The sequence below is a fragment of the Engystomops pustulosus genome, chromosome 5 (assembly GCF_040894005.1).
Source record: "Engystomops pustulosus chromosome 5, aEngPut4.maternal, whole genome shotgun sequence".
Lineage (NCBI taxonomy): Eukaryota > Metazoa > Chordata > Amphibia > Anura > Leptodactylidae > Engystomops > Engystomops pustulosus.
The window spans coordinates 81,446,559-81,470,035 of NC_092415.1; the positions used below are offsets into that span (position 1 = coordinate 81,446,559).

At 38.3% G+C, this 23,477-nt stretch overlaps 1 protein-coding gene across 2 annotated transcripts in view; it reads left to right on the forward strand.

Annotated features, from left to right (window-relative positions):
• GMDS (GDP-mannose 4,6-dehydratase) overlaps positions 1-21,886 on the forward strand; it is a 458,968-nt gene extending 437,082 nt beyond the window's left edge. Inside the window, exons 11-12 of one of the 2 annotated variants that reach the window (XM_072152473.1) lie at positions 19,313-19,381; positions 21,229-21,883. In XM_072152473.1, coding sequence (XP_072008574.1) covers positions 19,313-19,381; positions 21,229-21,291 — 132 coding nt within the window. In that variant the 3' untranslated portion in view covers positions 21,292-21,883. Of the gene's footprint in view, positions 1-19,312; positions 19,382-21,228 lie in introns of both variants that reach the window. The other variant, XM_072152474.1, reaches the window with a different exon arrangement.
• Positions 21,887-23,477: the final 1,591 nt, after the last annotated feature.

The following is a 23,477-nucleotide window of genomic DNA, read 5'->3' on the forward strand; positions in this document are numbered from 1 at the left end:
CCCGGGGCCGAGATTCTCAATTCACCTCATGGCAGGTGCACCCCTGGGTGTAACTATAGGAGTAGCAGCCATAGTATCTGCTATTGGGCCCACTGTGTCAGGGGGCCCTGGCATTTGGGGTATTGAATGTGAATATGCTGTATGTGTGTATTTGTGATGTGTATATGCTCTAAATGTGTATCCATATGTGATCTGTATATACTGGATGTCTGCAAATATGATGCATGGGTTTAAAGTTGTATCGTACATGGTGCTGTATGTATGTATATATGGTGTGTATACAGTGTATGTATATTTTTTAAATGGTGAGTAAGGCCCCATTCAGAAGTTTGCCCGCCTGTTATTTCCTGTAGAATGATTGTTTAATAGTACAGTGTATACCAGTCCCATAGGCATTTCCTTACTTTATTAATCAGTTGGAATTCGGTTACTATATTCTGGGCATATATTTTAAGTTTATACATTTTACATTGATATGAAAACAAATTGGTCCATTCCTTTTCATGCAAGAATGTAGGGCAATATAATATATATAGTTATATATGTTATAGTTAGGAGTTTCCAATCTACAGATGAACTGCAGTGTTTGCAAAACGATGTGGTTTGGATGTAAACCGATAGTCATGGAAAGCTGGGGTAGGGGAGAGCAAGCACCAGGTCCATCTGCTCTGCGTTGTAAATCTATCACAGGTACATTACTAGATGAACATGTCCTAAAAGGGACGCTAAACCTTTAGTCTATTTTACCCCTACAGAATACGTAGTTAACATACTTGGAAGGCTGTCATGTTCTTTAACCCCTTAATGGCCTGGTCTTAAAAGGCTTTAATGACTGAGTTTCTTTGTGGATGTAGTAGTTTATTGACCCTAACTTTGCTACCTAAAAAATTATATTGGGCCACGATCGAGGCATGAACTGAGACAAGGGAAAGAACTAAGTCACAAGGGAAAATAACCCTCTGGGGACAGAGGTCTTGAGCAGAGCTGTACTGTCTCTTGTTTAGTGAGGACAGAAGTCCTGACCCACTCCTGCTATGCGTGCAGGAGTGGGAGAAACTGCAGAATCCATAAAAGACTTGCTGCAGCATTAGGAAATTGTCCATAGATTGGCTATCACAATCAGGTCAAAAGCAGGAGGTGGAGACAGATGCCTGACACCCATGAGCTATACTTTGTTAGTTATCAGAACTTACATTTACAATTTGACTGTGATCTTCATCAATGTGAACTTTGTAGGCCCAGTTTGTTTCATTGCAGAAATGCTACAGAGGAAGCTGAGGACATGCCCACTATTTCCTATGATAATAACATATGATGGTTGAGTTTTCTGCCCGGATGTTTCCTGCCATCAGCTGGGGATCTGTAGTGCGGACTATGTTTAAAATTGTGCAAAAAGTGAAACCAGTAAATTTTTTTTAAATGGTTTTTATAATCTCTTAAATTTGGAAAAGAATAAACAGAATATGCTAACTACTATTTGTCAATGAATTAACGTAATATTTTTATCTGTAAATGATAAAATAATAGGAAACAGACAATCTCACGGTGAACAATTTTCTTAACCTTCATCTCTTTTGTGTTTTTAGCGTTCAGCAATTTTATTTTTGTTTTAGTTTAAAAGTTAATTCTGTGCTTGTAGATTAATTTGTAATATTGCCAGAAATGTGCCATTCATATGTAATACTTCAAACGAAGCAATGGAATGAGGAAAGATTAGCTCTGAGGCTTTCCATCCCAGTGAATATGTATATTACATTTGTACAATTAACTGAATTTATTGTACGGCTTATGTATAATGAAGGACATGTTCAGTCACATAAACAAGTATACAGTAATGCTTTTTGTTTGTATGGTATTCACTTCTGAAATTTCCAGAATAAGTCTCAAAGTATCAAATAGTAGAACACTGACATTTTTATGTAAATGGAGGATATCTTGTGGGGATACTGTATGCTAAAACCACCTCAGATGAAAACCGCATGACTGCCACAAGTGGAACAAGTTATTTGTTATTTGATATATAAAGTTGCTTATGTGTCAGGCAAAATTTAAATGCACTGAATTGTTATAGTCTATAATTATAGTTAGGCCTATTCCTGCTAAATTACTGGGATCATTGTCCTCTTCTTTATATCAGTAAAATCCCCCCAACAAGAGTGGATTTCTTTGCTATTTAATTTACCCATTGACAATACAATTTTATATGTAGGGATACACTATGTACACATTTATCTTATGCTTTTGTTTTCTCTTGTATGTGCTTCAAAATGTGTGACTTTTCCACTCACTTAGCAAAGTTAGCGATGCAATAATGTTTCAATGTTGCAACTGATATAGCTTTAAAATCCAGATGGGCGTATTTATTTTTTTAAATGACGCAAATCGTGGTTAAAATTTTCGCACAATTTTGCCAATTCCATTTTGCAATGGAATTGCAAAAGAAAAAAAAGTGCAAAAAACAGACACACATGCTTGGTGGGCCCCCAAGCCCGGCACTGGTAGTGCAGAACCCTCACAATACATCACACAGATATTTTTCAGCATACAGCATTTGAACCACCCTATAATATTAAGGGTAGATAATCCAGAATGTTTCTATTTACTGTAGAAGCACTGGATGACTGAGCTGACATATAAATATAGTCTCCAGCCAAACAGTATCCTTCCTTGATGGACCTTCTCTGCCACGCCTTGGAGCCCAATCAAATTGCAGCACCTTTCTACTGCCTGAGACTTTATGTATTCCTGGCTGACTGAGCTAAGAGGGCATAAGTTAAAGGGAAATTTTCAGCAGAAATTATTCTAATAAACTACTACCAGTATGTTGTCATGCAGCTGAACACCTTCAAGGTCATGTCTTTTTCATTATCCAGTGTGGTGGCATCATACAGAAAAATCAACTTTGAAAGTCAAGGAGGCGGAGAGTTTAACTCAAAAGTCAAGCTCTTCCTGCCTCAGAATACACCATTCACTATAATTGATGGTCCTGCATCCAGAGACCCTAACCAAATCTCCTGAAGTCCGGTGCATGATATCAAGATCTTGACTTTAGGACTAAACACTCCGCCTCCATGACTTTATGCAACCATTTTACATCTCACTTCAAAAATTACTTTTTTTTTTAGTGGTGCCACCACACTGGGCCATAAAATAAACCTAATATAAAAGGTGTTAAGCTGCTTTACAGCAAACTGGTATCGGTTTAGTAGACCAATTTCTCATGATAGGTTCCCTTTAGGTTAGGTTAATGAAATGGCAGCTAGAAGCATAGAAATTAAAGGTAAGAGCTAGAAAGCAAGCTATGGGTCAGCTATGTTTTAGGAATTTGCGACTGGATATCAGTTAATGTCAGTGATGAGCCCCACAAATGAGTTTACTGCTGGGCCCTAGGCATTGCCGTACAGCACTAAAACTAAGAACTTAGATGAATATAAGAATTTAGTGATGACTGTATCTAATAGTGGTCTAATTTCTCACACAGACATATATCAGGCTGCTTACAGTATATGGTAGTGTTCCGTTTGAAGGAGTTTCCGGCATTCATTAAATATTAGGGCAAAGTTAAGCAATGGTATAAAAATAATAAAAGTAATAAAATTTTACAAGTGACCAAGGCAAATATCTGGCTTTGGAGTTGCAATGTATTGTCAGAATGAGTGCTGCCGGACATTTAAGGTAAGTACTGGATTATTTGTTACTTTGTTCCCCTGCATGTCTTTGTACTTGTATATTAAAAAGCTTATCCAATCTTGTAGAAAAAAAACAAACTATGAAGTAAGCTTTAAAATCCCTCTAGTGGTGGCAGCAGGCAGCCAGAATCCAGTGTTGCAAATCTCTGCAAAGGATATTTATTACCTGAATAGAGCTCCAACTGCTAATATTTAGTGCATTATGTACAGTGTTTAGAACAAAAACAATGATATTTAAGAGTGGATATTCCTGCAATGTGGACAGTAGACCATGATAACAGCAGTTATTATACCTTGTATCTGGCAACTTTTGTTTTAGATTTTAGGATTTCTTGTGGTGTGTAGATCGAAATGAAAAGCATAGACCCAGATCTGACAAGCAGTCCCCACTTGGGAAGTTTTATTACTTTTGAGCCACCCACCCAAGTTCTCAGGAACTATTGTTTTTCTTTGTAATTCTGTAATCTCCCCCCAAGTAACAGAACTGTGAAATTGATAGGCGTAATAGTGTCACTAGTGGCATGCTATCATTTCCAAGACTGCTTCTGTTATTTTGGGCGAAGTCAACATAATATAAGATTAATAAGTAAAGTCTTTACTGGAACGGGGAGAGCTGGTCTAACAGTTTTAGTTTTCCTGATGAGAAGTATAAATTCACTCTGTTTATAGTAAGAAAATACCTTTTCATTTGTAAAAACAAAAAAAAAAGGTGTGTAATATATTAATATTACATAAATACACAATACATAGTAAGGGTTCCTTTATTTTGTCTTGTTAATGCCCTGTTATAGGGAGAAGCTTTTTCTTTCTTATCCTTCATTTTTCTCTAAATAGGGAAATAGCGTAGGCTGGCCCTTTACTAAAGAAGAACATTATCCCAGATCCTACAGGTTTCTCATAAGCCACCTTCTCCTACATGGTGCAAGGAAAGCACTGTATGCTTGTTTGTTAGTGGTTTATGTGCTATGTTAGATGTTTTACATTCCTTCCCTACATACTGTTTAAGCAACATGTACACATTTGGTGGAGCGTCCTGAAAATTCAGCTTAATTCAGAGTATAATATCACTTTCAAAGTTTGTCAGGGAACCTAGCATCCATACCTTCTTTTGGGTTTATATCTAATTTTATCAGGTTGTGCGTAAAAATCTCATCAGGCAAGTGGTTGCAGAATGGCCAAACACAATCTGCTGCAGCCCAATGCCTCATAGACATGCCGCCAAAATATGGATTATTGGCAGGAAGAAACTTGCTCTACTCTGTTTTACATAAGTTTATTAGCATGCTTACTATCGAGAAAGGCTCTTCTTAGGAAGGCATTTCCTGATATTTAGACCAATAAACAGAACTTAAAAATGTGCAGTGAGAGAACGGTATCCAGATCCCGTTTATGAATCCTACTCATTCCACTTTCATCACTCTCTCGTTAACAAACTCTTAAGAAGTAAAGTCTTCTGCCAGTGCATGGGGTCAGTGGTTTACCTCTTAGAATCTTTTAGTATACTCTCGTTGTAAATGACCTCTTAAGATGTCGGCCCTTTGTGATCTCCATTAAAACTGTAGTTCAATAAAGAAATAGTAGTTTGCTGCTACTGTAGCAAATCTGTTGTTATGGCTTTGTTCTGACTTGATTACATTGTCTTATCTTCTGAGGGGACCTGCCTGGCTTCATTAAGAAATACAATGTTATTCTGCATTAAGCCTTGTTTACACTGTCTCCTAGCATAACTGATTTGCATAGTGTGAGAGTTTCTATCTTACAACCGGCTTTAGGAACTCATAATCCTACCTATTGAGTAAGCAAATACTGTTCTATGTGAAGAGAAGGACGAAGTGTGTGATTTAGGGAGGTTCTATAAATGCTCTCCGGATTATCACTTTTTCTCCTGTTGTTCTATTAATCATGTTTTCCTAACCTGTGTGGCAGGTGTGATGTCAAGATAAGTAGCAGTGTGTAAGTCGGGGAAGTGCCAGCCATTGCCTACGTGCAGAAAGAGACACTGCCACAATCAGCTTCAGCTTTTGATTAGATTTTTTTTTCGTTAGTAAAGAACATGACTATAATTATTTGAAAGTGCCAAAGGCGCAGACAAGTGCCAGGAATATTGTAACTTAGCAACTTATATGTCCGCGTTTATTTATCTTCTGTTATGCATACTCTTTCCATCTGATAAAAAGTCCCAGTTTCTCTGCTGCTTTCAATACGCCTTAATGTGCAGCTAAATGCAGATTTCATCTTTGCCGTTTTCTTCAATATAACATCATACTAGGCACTGTATTTATAGCTCATATTTTCATATGAATGAATGTCAATGGAACAGACATAAACAGACTCAAATTACAATAAACTGTTAATTTCATAGCATCAGTAATTAATTCATCTACAGTTTTTAGTTAAACGTGCTGTAGGTCCTGTAATCAATAAATGTACAGTTAAGAATTATTGTTACTAAATTTGTTGGCTCACAAAGAGTCCCTTATAACCTCAATGGTTCTGTTCTTTCTGTTTCAAGCTCACTGGCACCATGCCTGTAATGTACATGTACTCTTCTTGCATTTGCTTCTGAGTATTGACAATGTTTATTCCCGTAATACACTGATTGTCTTTGGAAATATTAACAAAAAATAACAACAAAAACGGTTTAATAAAAATAGTTATAAAAAAATTATTGTTACAGTGTAGACAAGTATGCATTACACCCAAATAAAAAAGCAGTAAAAGTATGGGATACAAGATCTTGTTCTAGGATCTAAATCATCTTGCTTGGCTAGTAACTTCTATGCAAGAAGTTTGCCAATTATATAAATTTACAGTAATTTACTGAAAAACTGGACTTTTCTAATAAGGACAGTAATATTAAAATGTCAAAGTATATGTGTACATCCAAACCTAAAGGTAAGTTCCAGGCTTCGGAGTACAGGCCTAAATCTATAGACAGAGTTGCAGGTTCCAAATAACAGTACAGGCAATCCCCGGGTTACATACAAGATCGGGTCTGTAGGCTTGTTCTTAAGTTGAATTTGTATGTAAGTCGGAACTGTATATTTTATCATTGTAGCTCCAGCCTGAACTTTTTTGGTCTCTGTGACAATTGGATTTAAAAATGTTGAGTTGTCATAAGAACCAGGATTAACAATAAAGCTTCATTACAGACACCTGTGATAACTGTTATAGCTGATTATTGTACCTTAGGACTAAAGTACAATAAATTACCAATATCCAGAAGTCCGTTTGTAACTATGGGTCGTATGTAAGTCCAGTGTTCTTAAGTAGAGGACCGCCTGTATATGAAAATATTACAATCAGTAAAGTTTTTTTTCCAAAACCTAATGTGGCAAATGTATTAATGTAGATTGAAAAATTCTGGAGGAGGTTCTCCTTTAACTTGACCTAGATATAAACTATGGCAGCAAAAAAAAATGCATGCAAATGAAGTGAATTTTTTCATGCCCCCGAGGCAGTAACCTTTCACTACAGTTAGAAAAATAAACCTCTGCGGGCAGCTACAGCATTGCATAAGGGAAAGTGTCCAGGTTTTAAGCTCAGTTTGCAAGAATGTGAATGTTTATAGCAAAAGTTTAACCTTTCCGCCTTCTGAAGAAAATTGCTTTTTCATTGTATTTGACCGTCTAGGGGTTAAGTTGGATGTCACTTATGTGTCCGTCCTAAATGCTCATGGCAGTAATGATAGAATATTGACAGCAGAGTCAACTTATTACACCGGCTATCCAACATAAATAAGCCGATGGTCACACGAGAAGTTGAGATTCCTTTAGTGCCCACATATTTAAGCTAATATTAGGAAGTTGGCCCATTATTGCAGTATTTATGAGTACAAAACCTGTGCCAGTAATAATGTTCTGAAAATCAAGAAGACCTGGCCGGGCAGGGCAGGGTATGTGGTCATAAGTCGACTGAGGAGGTGTTTATAACAATATGTACAATCTTAAATCTACAACTTCAAACAGTTGTTTCTGCATATGAAGATATGTCCAAGATAAGCTGAATCAGCAGAAAAATATGGCACCAAAATGCAACAAGATCCTGACGAATAGTTCTACTGTTAAAATATCCTCTTATACCAGTGTGCCTGAACTTTTTTTTTTTTTTTTTTTTTTAATTACACCTTATTTATATAACCCATCACCTTCTTATTAAATTACTGGAGTAAACTGCTAGATGCTGTAATTCAGCCACTGAGATCTCACCTTATGCCTACGTATTGTCCTGGGGTAAAGTAGGCTGCAAATAGACACAACTGGAACTTTTCCAGCTTTCTTTTTTATCTTTTATAAGTCAAGGCGTTTCCTTACACAGTTCAAATAAAGGGCAGATTGCATTTGATGATTCTTCTTGGTGTAGTTGAGTATGTGAACTGTCATAGAGGCGCCTTTAATGTAAGGATGTAAATTATCATTACTTAGTTTGCCTTCAGCTGATACCTATCACACCTATCAGACAGTTTGTGTCCTCTTGTTTTATTAGCACTAGCTGGAACAGGTCTATCTGCACGAGACACACTCCGGTAAAATGCTAATGAACCGAAATTGTCTTGATATGGGTTTTACTTTTGTTGCCCTTTTTATGCCGTCTACATAAAATATAATACATAAAAAGCTACTGACCACTTCTTGGTATATAAGTGTATTTAGTTTTTTTGTATTATTGTTACTGAATAACCCGAGATATAGATCTTTCATCGGGTCAGAACACTGGGGGTGAAAGCATAGGATGGGGAAATTGGTGCTCAACTTTACCGCCAATGTTTTTCATGACACTATACTACTCAATGCACTTTTGTTCTACTGGTAAGTCGCATCATTTTCAAGTTTACCCTCAAACCCAAGCAGCTGCTAACAAGTAGTAGTAGAAGTAGCAAGCTATAGTCAGTAACTGCTTAAAAGAAAACACTGCAAGGTGCCTCATATATCAAGCAAATGATTGACTTGCTAAGAATTGTGTTGCCATTGGTTAAACATATTTAATCCCATATAATGTATCTTTCCCCTTAAGAAGGGACAATTGATGCTGGAAGACCAGCGTGTGTAATTAACTCATTTGCCCTAGCGTATCTCCGTTTGGGGTTTTATGCACCACTTTAGATGTGACCGACATATAAAATGCTCTTAATACCTATAACTGTGTAAGGAAGTACCCATATCCATAAAAAACCTAATGGTTGGTCTACATGCTCGCAATGGTGTGCAATATATGGCCAGCAAACAATAGGCCAAGCTGAGCTCACTTGCAGATGACTATTCAAAGTGCCTATAATACTATTGCTGGAGGCATTTAAGAGAGTACACGCTTCTGAACATTGTACTGATGTGAGCATGAGGCTCAATAGAAAAAAAGGAGACAGAGGAGGGGTCCTAGTCCTTTTCCACCATGGGGCATATGGACTAGTGTTGTCTAGTTTAGCCCTCGTGCACACAAATGGGAATTTTAAGTGTGCTAGTTTGTGTGAAGTACACATCCCCATTCACTTCTCCAAAGGTTCCACAGCCCTGTACATGAGTAGACTGGCCAAGCCACAAGAGACACAACTTGTCCTATTCCTGCCTGAGTTTGGGGCAGCCTTTTTCAATTGTTACAGACACACACACTCGCCCCTTTTGACTTATAGTATTTGCGTGCTGTGAAACTGCTTATTGGGGGACATTTATCAGGGCTTCTACATCGGTTTCTGTCGTAGAAGAACCGATGTAATTGTAAATTTGTGAACACTGCAAGAATTTGCAATTATTATCACAGCCATCCCATGTGGGCGGGGAGGGGGTATGAAGGGGCACAGCCGCTGGTGGAGTGAGCAGGCATTGGGCGTTTCTTCCCTGTGCCTGCTTGTTTTTTAAAAACCTGTTAACTTTCATTCACAGATTTTTACATAAAACTATGCCAGGCCTACGCCTCTTGATGTATTGGCCAGGCAGGGGTGCACTATCCACGAGACAAGTTGAGCCTTTTACCTGGGGCAGCAAAAAGGGCACTGTCACCTACTACAAAGCAGGACCCTACTAAAAATGTTGTCTCTTCACACCCTATGTCTGCATGGGTGTTAGACACTGCATAGAGAACTCACTTAAAAAATAATCTGATATATTTATATTGGATGGGGCAAAGAGTGTGCCGTTCTAGATAGTTTAGGTTCACCCCTGCCGCATGGCCCTTATCATGCACCGCTGCAGAAGCAATTCCCCCCCATTGTGTTCCTTAGACAGGTGTTGATAATAGCTTTCTTTTCTGTATTCTATCTTTACAAGTGTGTATTATTTTACATTAAATATCATTGGTTTGACCAGGCTTACTTCCCTGCCCCTATTTATCAGCACTAGCAGCTGTGATTTATTGTGGCTTCCTGTTGTGTGGATGATGTAACGCATGTCTAAAACATTGGGGTAAATTATAAATTGGACAACCTTTTCGGAAACGTGTTTCAAACAGACTTCTGAGTGAAGAACAATATTAAATAAACACAAGTAAAATAATCTCTGAAAACCTCAAAAGTAACGTATTAATTTCTATCTCATTCTCTGGCTGAGCAAATTGTAAGTAGCTGCCAACTATGAACCAGTGAGATAGTAACACAATCCAGATAAGAACACAGAGATACTGTAACCCATTCAGTTCTGCATATAACAGTCCTGGCCTGCATCGAGTATTGCTTGCATTGTCCTAGGCTGACCGGCCAGTCACTAACACGTGCCTTTGTTGGTTTCAGTGTAGCCGTAAAGGGTTACTTTGCAAAGTGTAATAAAGCTTTCATCAAAGTAAATCTGATTATTTTCCACACGGTTTTCCTGAAAGGATGTTATGATTTTCTAGATGTTTGGTTGCTGGTGATAAATTAGACTTCTATGATGTCATGTGAAAGGCCACAGTTTAGACTTCCTCCATTGGGCATGCTGCATGAAAAACGAAATTGGAAATGTGCCCGTAGTATCGTGTCACTTTACTGGAAGGAGCTCTGACACCTACATTATATTATGTTATATGTCTAAAGTACAAGGATACAAGGCATATTCTATATGTTGGCCATATCCTCACATCTGCCTTCATTGAGCCTCCGTGCAGCTACAATCTCGCCAGGATCATTCCCACCTCTTATAAGCTTAATTCTGTTACACTACCACTCTTCACTTCTATGGGACTTTAAATAGGGATGCCCCTTCAATGAACTGTTATAAGCCCTTTCTTGTGAAAGAAATTGTTACTGTTAAAAGATGTCACAATGTGGTTATAATATGCACAGTGTATGCCTTACAGTATATTTATTATGAGTTTTAGGCTCTTTCTGCCTCATCTGACAAGTAGACGTTACTTGCCAGGGAAAAGTGGTGTGGCCTATAACGTGCAAACAAAACTTTTCAGTTGTTTTCTAAGCCACAAATAGGCCCCCTCAGCTAAGAGCCTGCATAAGACAATAAGCAGTTTTTGATATTGTTTTGTTTTGGCTTTTCAGGTTTAGCTTCTTATTTCCATGGGGGCTTGCAAAAGTAATTTTAACTAAATTTCTCAAATATTTTACAAAATGTACTTTTGATCCTATACCATGAGTTCTCTTTTAATTTTCCGACCTGCTTTTCATGCCATAAATGTAGTAACACAGCTGGAAAGCAGCACATCCATTAGTAGGGGACATATTATGAGCTTGTGTTGATAAATGTGTCCATTGCATCCTTAGCACTGGCAGTGCAGAACATGCAGTGCAGGGGCCAGCTCCCTCTGGCTCACTCCATTTACTATTTTATCTCCAGTGTCAGTACGCTTGTCAGAGGCAGTGCTGACTGACTCCATTTCCCTGAGGTTGAGCTGAAGCATTGTTTGAGCAGCGATGGAATTCTCTAGGCCTCCACTGGCGGACAATGCTGCTGATTCCTTACTTCCTGAGCAGACCAGACAGCTTGCTGTTTTCTCGTCGTCTCTTATCACCCCTGTCATTACAACACAGAGCTGCTTTCTGCTTGAATGTGTGCTGAGATTTGAGAGGGCACACCAAATGTGTTGTCGCTGGCCACTCGTATCGCTTTTTCCACGTTTTCTTTTTCCATCCTGATCATGGTGAAATTGGAGATTTCTGTACAATCACAAGATAAGAATATTTCTGAACTGTCTTTGTCATTTTATATAAACTATACATGTTCTAATTACCACTAAAAAAGGATGTTGTTTTTTAATGTGTCACATTGTAAGTATGGTCCACATGTTTTCATGTAGGCTGTAGATTTATACTAGGAGTTAAATTCACTAAAATTCCTTTATTCCCTTGATACTCTGACTGTTCCACTGCATGAGATTTCTAGGAATGCTGAAAAAGCACGAGACTGTCTCTTCAGTCTGTAATATTTTGTACCCTGTGTGTGCATTCAGTCATCATAGTGGCGTAAAAAATACCTTATATCATAAACTGTGCAGATGTATAGCGTGCCGGGTAGAATCTTTTACATAATACAATGCTATTCGATTGTCATCAGTATTTTAGGATGTTGTAAGAGATTCACAGATACAAAATTAGTACACTGAGAGCAGAAGAAAGGGGTTTCAGCAGGAATAGCGCTACTCTGGGTGCTAAGAAGACGATATTGGTGCAACAACTGCAATTGGAAATCAGTGAGTTTCTCTACAGTGTGCTGCCAACAGATTATATTGCTTGTTGCATGTGGTAGATTACCTTAAAACAGTTTTTGTAAATCAGCTTTTTGTCTTCACTTACTCCACTGACAGTTTAGAGACAAGGTCCCTGATAATGTTCATGGATAGTCTAATCTCCTCAGAGAGCTGAGAAAGGGTTAATATTTAGCCTTTTTTTCTTATTTCTATGCTGTGTACTTGATTTCGGATTAAAAATGAATATTTAGCCTCTTTTTCTTAATTCTATGCTTTGTACTTGATATGGCAGAAAGAAGAAGCTGCTTTACTTTATGAAGTATATTCCATTTTTACTTTAATCATATACACTGTTGATTTACTTATACAACACTACATGTTCTCCTCCCTGAGGAGAGATCTGCTAATGCATCGTCACTATATGCTATGCACCTAAGTTTCTTCTTGTGTTGTGTTATATATTTGCTGCTAGGCAACCACCCCCCAAAAATTACTGAGCTATTAAAAAAATGTAATAACTATTGGAGACTTGTGGGGCATAGTTACAGGAGTAATTTACATAACCGTGCAGAGATCTTTATTATCTGTATTAATCTGGCAAATAACATCCCAGCTGTGGGTTGAATGACTATAACATTCTCAGAACCTGAGCTGCTGTAAGTTTGGGTCAATAGCGCAGCAGTTGGGGCAAACCTCATAATGATTGAACAAGGACATCATTCCTAATAGTTTCATATTATTACTCTGTAATTTAGATTAAAGATTTATTATTGTAAAATATGTCCAGGTTACAATCAGAAAAAAACCCCATAGATGCACAAAGTATCTTGTCCATAAGGACAGAGCCAAGAGAGAGAATAACTTGGTATTCCTGGCCACCAGCTACTTGGCGCCAGTTTACATCATTATTTCATCAGTTTTTACACCAGTTGCTGTGAGCCAAAACCCCAGATAAGATACAATGAAAAGACTTGACCTTGTTCTGTGTGTTCAGCAATACCTGAATTTTTCTTCTGGTTTTTAAAGACTGATGAAATAACTGAGGTGTGAACTGGCCCTTACACTCTATTGTTCATAAAGGGCCATCATTCTAATGTGGATGAGAATATTAGAAGAAAGGTGCGTTTTTCAAAATTCATGGTATTACTGACTTGAACTGATGAATAGGAATCAGGTTACAGATGATGTTTGCGTTGGGAATTGCTGAAGTGCTTTCTTTGTTGACAAGGTGATTTATATTTTACAATGTAGGTTATGTTTGCCTAGCTGCATGTGACCCTCAGTTAATGTAACATCTCCACAACTGACAAGTATCGTGGCATCATGTGACAGAAGAAGAATTCCTACAGGGGGCTCACGTTGCGACCACCAACATTTTATTTGGTTTAAGGCTTTTGACTCTAAACAGGGGGCCGAGGTTTATATATTATAGACAGACAATGATGAAGACAATCACCTTAATATGAGTTTTCATTTGTTGTTGGGACAAGCATATATCACCAAAAGCATTATCAATTTACAAGGAAGAAAATTGTATTGTCATCCAAGAAAAATGACTCCTAATCATATTTTTATTTTATTAAATTTTTTCCTGGACTTGACTTTTTTGTGACTAAATTTTGTCCCTATTACAAGGACCAGTTATTGGCTCAATAATGGAGAATAAACGTTTGTAGGAACTCCTTCCCTGAAAATTGTAACTGATGGACTTGTTACATTGTGATTGAGATATCATCCTGTGAAGGTAAAAAGAGGTGGAGGAAAGTTATAATAATAATTCCTTTATTTATATAGCGCACACAGATTCCGCAGCGCTGCACAGAGCTTACCAAATCGGCACAGACATTTAATTTACCCAGTGGTATTCCAGCCATTCCACAAGCGTTAGAAACCAGCAGATTTTAATAAATCCCATGTAGTACAATCCCATGTGTTCAGTTCTGCTTCTCAGTGTTCAGCCCAGATAATCCAGAAGGCACAGACAGAGCTTTTGTAAGCATTGACTGGTTGATTTCACACATAAAATGACTTGGAGGTGTTGGACACTTTCTGATAAATCTCTGCAATTAGACATGTCTCTGCATGTACATGTACCTGTACCTTTGCCTCCTTTGAGAGCTTCAGCCTTTCTGTATTCTCGCCATGCTGCCCTCTGCATATATAGAAGTGTAGATTTGTACCATGTTATCCATGGAGAGCAGAAGAAGAGTGAAGAAATCAGGCGATGCCTTTTTGAGGCTGAGTATATTTAATGGTGAGCTTTTGAGAATACTAGTGCACTTTGTCATACATGATGTTAGTATAACATAACATTCGTCAGACACATCATGTCTGATGAAGAGAACTAGTATCGAAAGCTCACAATTAAATATGCTCAGCCTCAAAAAGGCATCGCCTGATTTCTTCACTCTTCTTCTCTGCATGTATACACAGCTTTCTGCCCCTCACTGCTCTAGGCCATCCTTGGCGTCTCCCACTGTGTCTTTCTTTCACTGTCTGTCCTCGCTGACAGATACAGAGAGAGGGGAGCCGGATGAGTCATAAATGCAGCTCCTCTTATTTATCAGAGCTCACACATGTAAACACAGAGAGTTTGCAGACAACTCAAATGTTGGTATCATGAATGCAAAATCACTTGATGAACATTCAGGGATGATAATTATTATTATTTAAGTCACATGGGCCGGTTATTTAAAACAGTGGCTAACCCCTTTCATTTCTGCAAAATAAAATTGCTTGTAATGGAAAAGCATACATCTTGAAATTATCTTAAGTCTTTAAGACTCTCTAGCAAGGTTTACATGTATGGCTATGAATGATATATGATACTCATACATTTTCTAAACTTCTGTGTTGACTCTGTGATGAATGTGGCCTTTATGAATGGTTGGTAATCTAACTGATAAGAAAATGGCTGGCATAGTGTGTTGTCTATGGCTGGAATAGCTGTTTCTAATCACAGGTTCTCCAGGGGAGAAGGTTGTTAGATGCTTGGGGAATTAGAGGGAACATTTCAGTGGATTAAACCGAAAAAAACCCCCACAAGTATTGTGAGTTTGTGCATTTATGACATGAAACTGAGAGATTGTTACAATTTATTATTCCAGTCAAGATTTTCCAGCATGGATTAACTATCCACAAACTGGGCTTGTTAACCTGGCTGGTTTTATTTGCAGTCGTAATAGTTTGAAAATATCAATTACAATGATTGAATTAGCCCCAATACATTTTCAGACCATATCTTTCACCTAAATAGTCGGAGTAAATGCAGCGCTCACACCCTGAAGCAGTGCTCAGGAAGCCGGGTATTTACATTTAAATGCTTTACATTTTTCACTCGTTTTTTGAAACGTTGTCACAGCACAACACAATATGCCCCTTTGTCTTCAGCTCTCGCTGAGTGTAAGTATATTAGTTACTGTTGCAAATTGATTTTATTATTAATAGATTTATTGCTTAGCAGGACTGTGATTTAAAGAGGTTTCTTGCAGCTGCATATGAAAGTAGAAAAAAATGAAAAAGAAATTTATAGTCACCTTTTACTGGCAACTCTATATGCTAGAAGAAAAAAGGACAATTGCTTCCCTCTCTAGCCTGCTTTATCTTGTAGTCCCCTATGGACTGTATATACCTTGGCTACATGAGCTTGTACTAGGCTCTGCAGTAAGTGGGTGATCATAACTTTTACGAATCAAATATTTTACCCTTTACTGTAAAGATAGAATGTCCTGTTCTCAGCACTGCCATTATGTGACTATTGATCCTAAGGTAGTCATACACTAATATTGCTGATTTGTCTGTTGGCTATTCCTCCCCCATACACATATATTAAGTAAATACGTTGCTTTGTGACACTTCTGGTGAAAAACAGAGGATTAATATTGAAAGATTAATATTGAAATTCAATTTTCCCAAGCAAAAATTTGGGATACCTCCATGCGGATGTTTGGCCATCCTGCTGAAAACAATAGAAGCAGATTCACAAAGATCTTAGCTCTGTCTGTCTACAAACATATCTGTTCCTCAGTAGTGGAAACAAGTGCAGCACTAAACAGGGACAGTGTTCATTTTAGGGTGGATGGTAATGTCTGGGCTAGGCTCCTGTAGCTGATTTTTGTGGAGGATGCAGAGTATTCTCCGTGTGCCCCTGCTGAAGACCATAACACACAAGCCTCAATCACTGGTTTGGGTCAAATGTATTGCATGTATTATTAAAATGATGACCTTCCTGGTATAACATGTATCATTGTATTTGTGCTGCCTCTTTTCCAAGTTGTCTGCTGTTGTTGATTATTTTTATTTTTTTGGTGGTGTGTTATTTTGAGACATTTTAGGTGTATTTGGAAATAGGTATGGGTCTGTTGTACTTTGATTTGCGCTTAAGGCACCTTTCACACTTACGTTGCAGATCATGTCAGAGTCTGATCAGGGAGCGACCAGAGTTTGATCAGTGAAAAACTGACATTTTGGATCAGAGTTCAATCAGCTTTCAGTCAGAGTTTGTTCAGTATCTCAGTTCTTTCACACGCATTTTCAATGCAATTTCAATAAGTTTTCACGCGCAGATAACGTGCGTGAAAAAGACTCGGGACTGAGCTCTATTGTTTCTATGGCAATTGATCCGTGAAAAACGCTTGCACTTGCATGTGTCTCAGAGTTTTTGATGCATCTCCATAGACTTGTATGGTGCGTTTTTTCATGCACGTGACTAGCATGCCGAGACTTAAACGCCCATTAAAAAAATGGGCATGTGTGCGTGAAAAAGAATGCAAGTCTGAAAAAAAACATTGATTACATTGGGCCAGAGTGCAATGCAAGTTCTGCACGTCAAAAGCACACGCACACAGAACAGGCGCATGAAAAACGCAAGTGTGAAAGCGGCCTAAAAGTCTCAAATTTACTCAAAAATAGATAGTGAAGAAGGCAACAATCAAATAAAACATTGGACTTGCAAAGATACATTAGGAACACTGCAATAGACACACACACCAGCAAACTTCATAACACCACCTCGAGGCTGTAAAAAAAAAAAGTGCAAATACTTCTGAAAAGGCAAAAAAAATAAAAACATTTGAAGAGAAAAAAACACTCTATATAGAGAAAATAGAGATGCACAGTGTAACTCTGCTGTGTCAGTTCTGGGAAAGGCAGGTTGCACTAGAAAAGCTCAGATATTACAACCTTGTGCCATTAGTAAGAATCTACTTTCAACTTTTTGCCTTGAGCAGATGTTTTTATTTAGGGTCAGCATTTCATTTGTTATTGTGTTTGTTTTGTGATTTACTTCTGTTTCAAACAAAGCGAGACAATAATTTGAAGCAGTTGATTCAGTAACCTGACCATCAAGCTTTGTGCTGCTCCTCTGTGGTTAAGGCAAAGAAAAACTAGAATTCTGAACAGATTTATCTGTCGATTCTTTGCATAAATGTAGACCATGAACTGTAATCCAAGTAATTTCATTTCTACTGAGGGGGCTATGTTTGTATCTTTGGGTTGTCTGCAGTGGTACACTGAGATTTGTGGTTGGGTTGGTGGAGGCTCTAATCAGTTACAGGAGCCTAGCCCTGACATTACCTTTCACCCTAAAATGAACACTGTCCCTGAAAAGACTTTCTGCGGCCTCAGGGTTTAGATTGATTTCAGTGTTTAGGACAAATTGTAGCTACTTCAGGCTCATAAACTGTTTTTCATTATAGAGACATGGATTAGTTTGTAGAAAGCTAATTGCTTTTAGCGATGATAATCCGATTGTAAAAAGCAACAAAGATTTTGCAGAGAAATCCCACTCGTACTAATAACTAGTGTCTTCTCTCTCCTGTAGCTTGTATAGTGTGTGCTGTCCTGAGCTGCTGTATTGTGCACACATCACAACTAGGGACAATGCCATTTCATTCCTTTATTGTAGAAACATACAGCACTTGCATGAGGCAATATTACTACGACTTTCATATCAGTTCTTGCTTATGGCATCTGTTGTTTTGTATATATTGTTCTATGCAATGTAGCATTCGTGGAAATCTTTACTTTGGCCTAGGTGTTGCGTCATACAGTTTTTTATTTTTGGCATTTATTTTGCTAATTAATCATTTACAGTGACCTATTATGAGTTACTTGTAACAACTTGAGAATCGTCGTGTCTCATAGAATCTGAATTTGATTGTCTAGATTGTTTTAGACTCGGACTTAGGCCAGGATCTGGCGTAATAATAGGCCCCCAGGGGCCAGTGGAAGAGAAACCATATAGAGCTGACATTGGAGCCAGTCACTTTCCAGTGTAGCTTATTTCTTATGTATTGATTCATGAATAACTGAGCTGTACTGGATATACAATGGGAACAACAAAAAATAGAAAGCACACATTTTAATGTTCTGTATGGATAAATAGATGACCCAAGGCACTCCAGCTTAACACACGAAAAGCAGTCCTGTAATGTGTAATGATCCACTTTCTTCTTCTTTTATTCTTTCACATACATTTTCGAGTATATTAATAATTATATGTATTGCAATTTTACACATGAATTGGTAAAATTATTTGCTTTTTACATTGTGTACATACCCTTCTCCTGGTGTATTTAAAGTTCTATTCAAAAAAAATACAAGAAGAAAATACAACTCCTACAACATGCTGTATATGCAGAATTTTATATAAAGACAATAATTTAATTGCACAATTTTTTAAAATATAATTCAAAAAGCTACCAAAAACACATCTTTTCGTGTTACTTCCCATTAAAGAGAAAGGATGTCCAAGTAGCACATGATATTGATTTCTACAGATCATGACAGCTTTGTTTTATTTTTCCCCTTAAGGCAAGACCTTGATAATGAAAGTCACCCTACTGTTCTGTCATGTTATCATCGAAACTTGTAGGGATAACTGTTGTTTTACTTACTTGAGGTTTGGATATCCTCACAACATACAGGACTCTGAAACCTGATACACTTTAATAGTAAGAAAGTGATTCAGCTGTTTAATGCAGGCTTCTGAAATGTATTGCTTTTCTTTGCACCCATAGGACTTTCTACAAGGAGACTGCAGTAAAGCAAAGCAGAAGCTAGGCTGGACCCCCAAGGTCTCTTTTGATGTGAGTATTATGTTAATGTGCCTAACCCCTTTTTGGCACCGTGATAACCAGAGCTGCATTTTGCCTATTGCAGCATTACGTTCAGTAGGTGATCTCTTTTATTGTCATTCTAGCAAACGTTTTTGTTTCGTAGCAGTGATTCACACTTAGCCCAGAAATATAATGGCTAGAAAAAAATATATTTTTAAAAATACATTTTTTATTTTGCTATATTTGTTATATTATGTCAAAAACATTAGCACAAAAGGCTATATATCTGTGTCAGATTTGTTGCTGAATAGGGGGTGTTACTGTATAAGAATTTCTGAAAAACCCTGTTCAGATGACCTAATAACAGAGATGTTATGGTAACAGTCTAATTAGATTACTGCTTCTAGTGCAGGGAAGATACACTTGTGTCTTCCCAGGATTTCTTTAAGCCCCTTCTTTTTCAAGAAATCATGTGACATCATGTATTTTAATGTGTACCGTTTGAATGGTAACGCAATGGCTTCTAAGGGAATACATTCAGATTTAGTACGTTTCTTCACATCCCAACCAATCACAGCACTGCTTTCCTTTTTTATTTTGCGTTTTGAAAATAAGAGCTGTGCTCTGATTGGTTCCCATAATCAAAAAAGAGAGTTTTTCATTTTTGACAAGTTTTATAAATCTGCCCTGGTTCACAGTATGAACACTGTGTTTTATGTATACTGTTACTGTACACATTGAGCAGAAAAAAACCACAAAAAATAGCAAGTTAATGCATGAAGGGTCCGTTCCTACAAGTTGTCAAATAGGACACAGAATCATAGTAGATATAAAGATTGAAAGTTGACACTTTTTAGCTTTTGTAATCTATTGGCTGCTTTAGCAATCTTTGTTTCAACATTTTTACCATCAAGTATCTGAACTCAAAACATTATGGTAGTATCAATTATATAAAGTTATATAGGTACAGTATAGCTTAGCATAAAAAGTCTACATTTAAGTTCTGTACGACATACATACTAGATATTGTCCAAAAATAATCACTGCCCTGCCCTACAGGGTTTAGGGCAAAGTCTGTTATAATTTCCAACTTATTTGGTCCAAAATATATTGTTCCATTTTCTTCATCTTCACAACATTCATGGTAGAAAAAGCTGGACTTTTTATAAACACAGCTCTGCTATACACACACATGAACAGAAGTAGGAACACACTGGGCACTACTATACACCATGCGCTCTGCTACGCATACACAAACACACACACAAGGAACAAACTCGTCACTGCTATACACAAAGACACACTGGGCACTGCTATAAACACACACACTAGTAACACACTGGACACTACTGTACATAGAAAGACACACACAAAAAAACACCCCCTTCATCTTCTTACCCTGTCCCAGTCCTGAACTTCTAAGTTCTCTACCCCATCCTTGACAGCATGTGGACCTTGATTGATGTAGGAAGCATTTGATCAGTCCTGTAGGTAATGACCATGTTGGGACACCCAGGAGAGGAGACGGCAGTGCGGAGGCTCTCCTCTTTATGAGATTGTGTGAAGCACTATGTCAGCGCTTCACCCAATCTCCATTACAGCGGTCAGTAGGGTCTGGCAGTCAGGAGGCAGAGAGCACTGCAGTGTGCAGACAAGAGAAGCTATTTATGAGAAGAATCCTACCATAGTCTGAGAGAGACTGTTTGGAATTATACATTTGAAATGCTGTTTTTGTGACTTTGTGAATTAAATATATTATTTTGTTAGGCTAAGCATATTTAAGAATCTTGTTTTTATGAGAATACCACTTTTATGTAATGATGACTTTCTGTAGAGAGATGTAACATTTCATAGGACACTGATTTCTTTCATTACAGGAACTGGTTAAAGAAATGGTAGAAGCGGATATTCATCTGATGGAAACCAATCCTAATGCCTGAAGCAGCACAGTCTACCAAACACTATAGGAATATAATATGACAACTTGTTAAATCACTCCATCCAATCAATTTCTGTATTTTAATATATTTACAATTATCCTTGTTCTCTCACTTATTCGCCTGTGTACATATAATGGGTACACAGTGATGGAGGCCTTTTGCATTTGTCTTTTTTTTTACTGTGGGAAACTTAGTTGGGTTTTTTGTTAAATTGTCTTTGATACCTTTTGGTTTATTTTTGCTACTCATTCTGTGGTGATAAATTATGGAGTATTTCTACTGTAATAATTTTTTTCTATCTATTCCACATTTGTTCTTTATAAATAAATTGCATTAAAAAAAAATTATTAAAGGCTGATCATTGCTAACTGGTCCATAAACAAAGAAAGAAAAAATGTAATTAAAAATAGTACATATCACCAACACTGTGTGAAGTTCATGGTTATATGCTGAAGTATAAACTTGTACAGCAGCTCGTACACTGTAAAATGCTTCTTTTCCAAACTTTACTTTTTAATGTAAAATCGTAATGAACAATGTCAAGTCCGATGTTAAAAAAACCTGAAATCAGGGCTGTCGAGTCTGTAACAATTTTGATGCAGTTGGAGTCGTGATAAAATGGACTGATTTCACAAACATTATCATAAGTTATATAAATTTTGAAATTTCCTTTAAATGTCTGTTGTATTTCTGATGTAAGGATTTAGGCAACAATTATTGGTCCAAGGGTCATATTGTCATTGTGCTCAACTTTCAGGGGCCACATCAGTAAGCAGCACCCTAGATGCACCAACACCACAGTACAGCACAAAATGCCAACCCAGAAATTATAAATGCCACAATAACTATCACCCCAGAATTGGGGAGCAGACTAACAATACTGGAGACCCCCAGAGCAGACTAACAATACTGGAGATCCCCAGAGCAGACTAACAATACTGGAGATCCCCAGAGCAGACTAACAATACTGGAGACCCCCAGAGCAGACTAACAATACTGGAGACCCCCAGAGCAGACTAATAATACTGGAGACCCCCAGAGCAGACTAACAATACTGGAGACCCCCAGAGCAGACTAACAATACTGGAGACCCCCAGAGCAGACTAACAATACTGGAGACCCCCAGAGCAGACTAACAATACTGGAGACCCCCAGAGCAGACTAACAATACTGGAGACCCCCAGAGCAGACTAACAATACTGGAGACCCCCAGAGCAGACTAACAATACTGGAGACCCCCAGAGCAGACTAACAATACTGGAGACCCCCAGAGCAGACTAACAATACTGGAGACCCCCAGAGCAGACTAACAATACTGGAGACCCCCAGAGCAGACTAACAATACTGGAGACCCCCAGAGCAGACTAACAATACTGGAGACCCCCAGAGCAGACTAACAATACTGGAGACCCCCAGAGCAGACTAACAATACTGGAGCCCCCCAGAGCAGACTAACAATACTGGAGCCCCCCTGGGCAGACTAACAATACTGGAGCCCCCCTGGGCAGACTAACAATACTGGAGCCCCCCTGGGCAGACTAACAATACTGGAGCCCCCCTGGGCAGACTAACAATACTGGAGCCCCCCTGGGCAGACTAACAATACTGGAGCCCCCCTGGGCAGACTAACAATACTGGAGCCCCCCTGGGCAGACTAACAATACTGGAGACCCCCTGGGCAGACTAACAATACTGGAGACCCCCTGGGCAGACGAATACTGATATGGAAGACTCTCAGAGAAGGCAATCATATTGGAGACAAATAGAAGACAATACTGGAGAACCCCCAGTGCAGACAAATATTGGAGAAGCCATAGTAGACAATAATACTGGAGTCCCTTGGAGCATAAAACTAATAATACAGGAGACCCCCAGGGCAGACAATAAATAAATAAATCCTCTCCATCACACTGCAGCTTCTCTCCTTCATATGCCACTTTGCTCTGTGTTCAGCACTGGTCATTTGCGGGGGCATCAGAACCCAGAGCAGAACTGCACCAGGAGCAGGAGAGGAACCGAGAGCAGTACAGTACAGCTAGCTCACAAATACCACTCCCCGGCCTTCCCCGGCAGGCGCGCTCTGCTCTGTGATCTGACCTCGACCAGAGTCCCTACACAGAGTGACAGGAGAGGTCCCGGGAGCAGTGAGAGCTTCTTAGCTGCTACCTGGGCTCCTACACCAATGA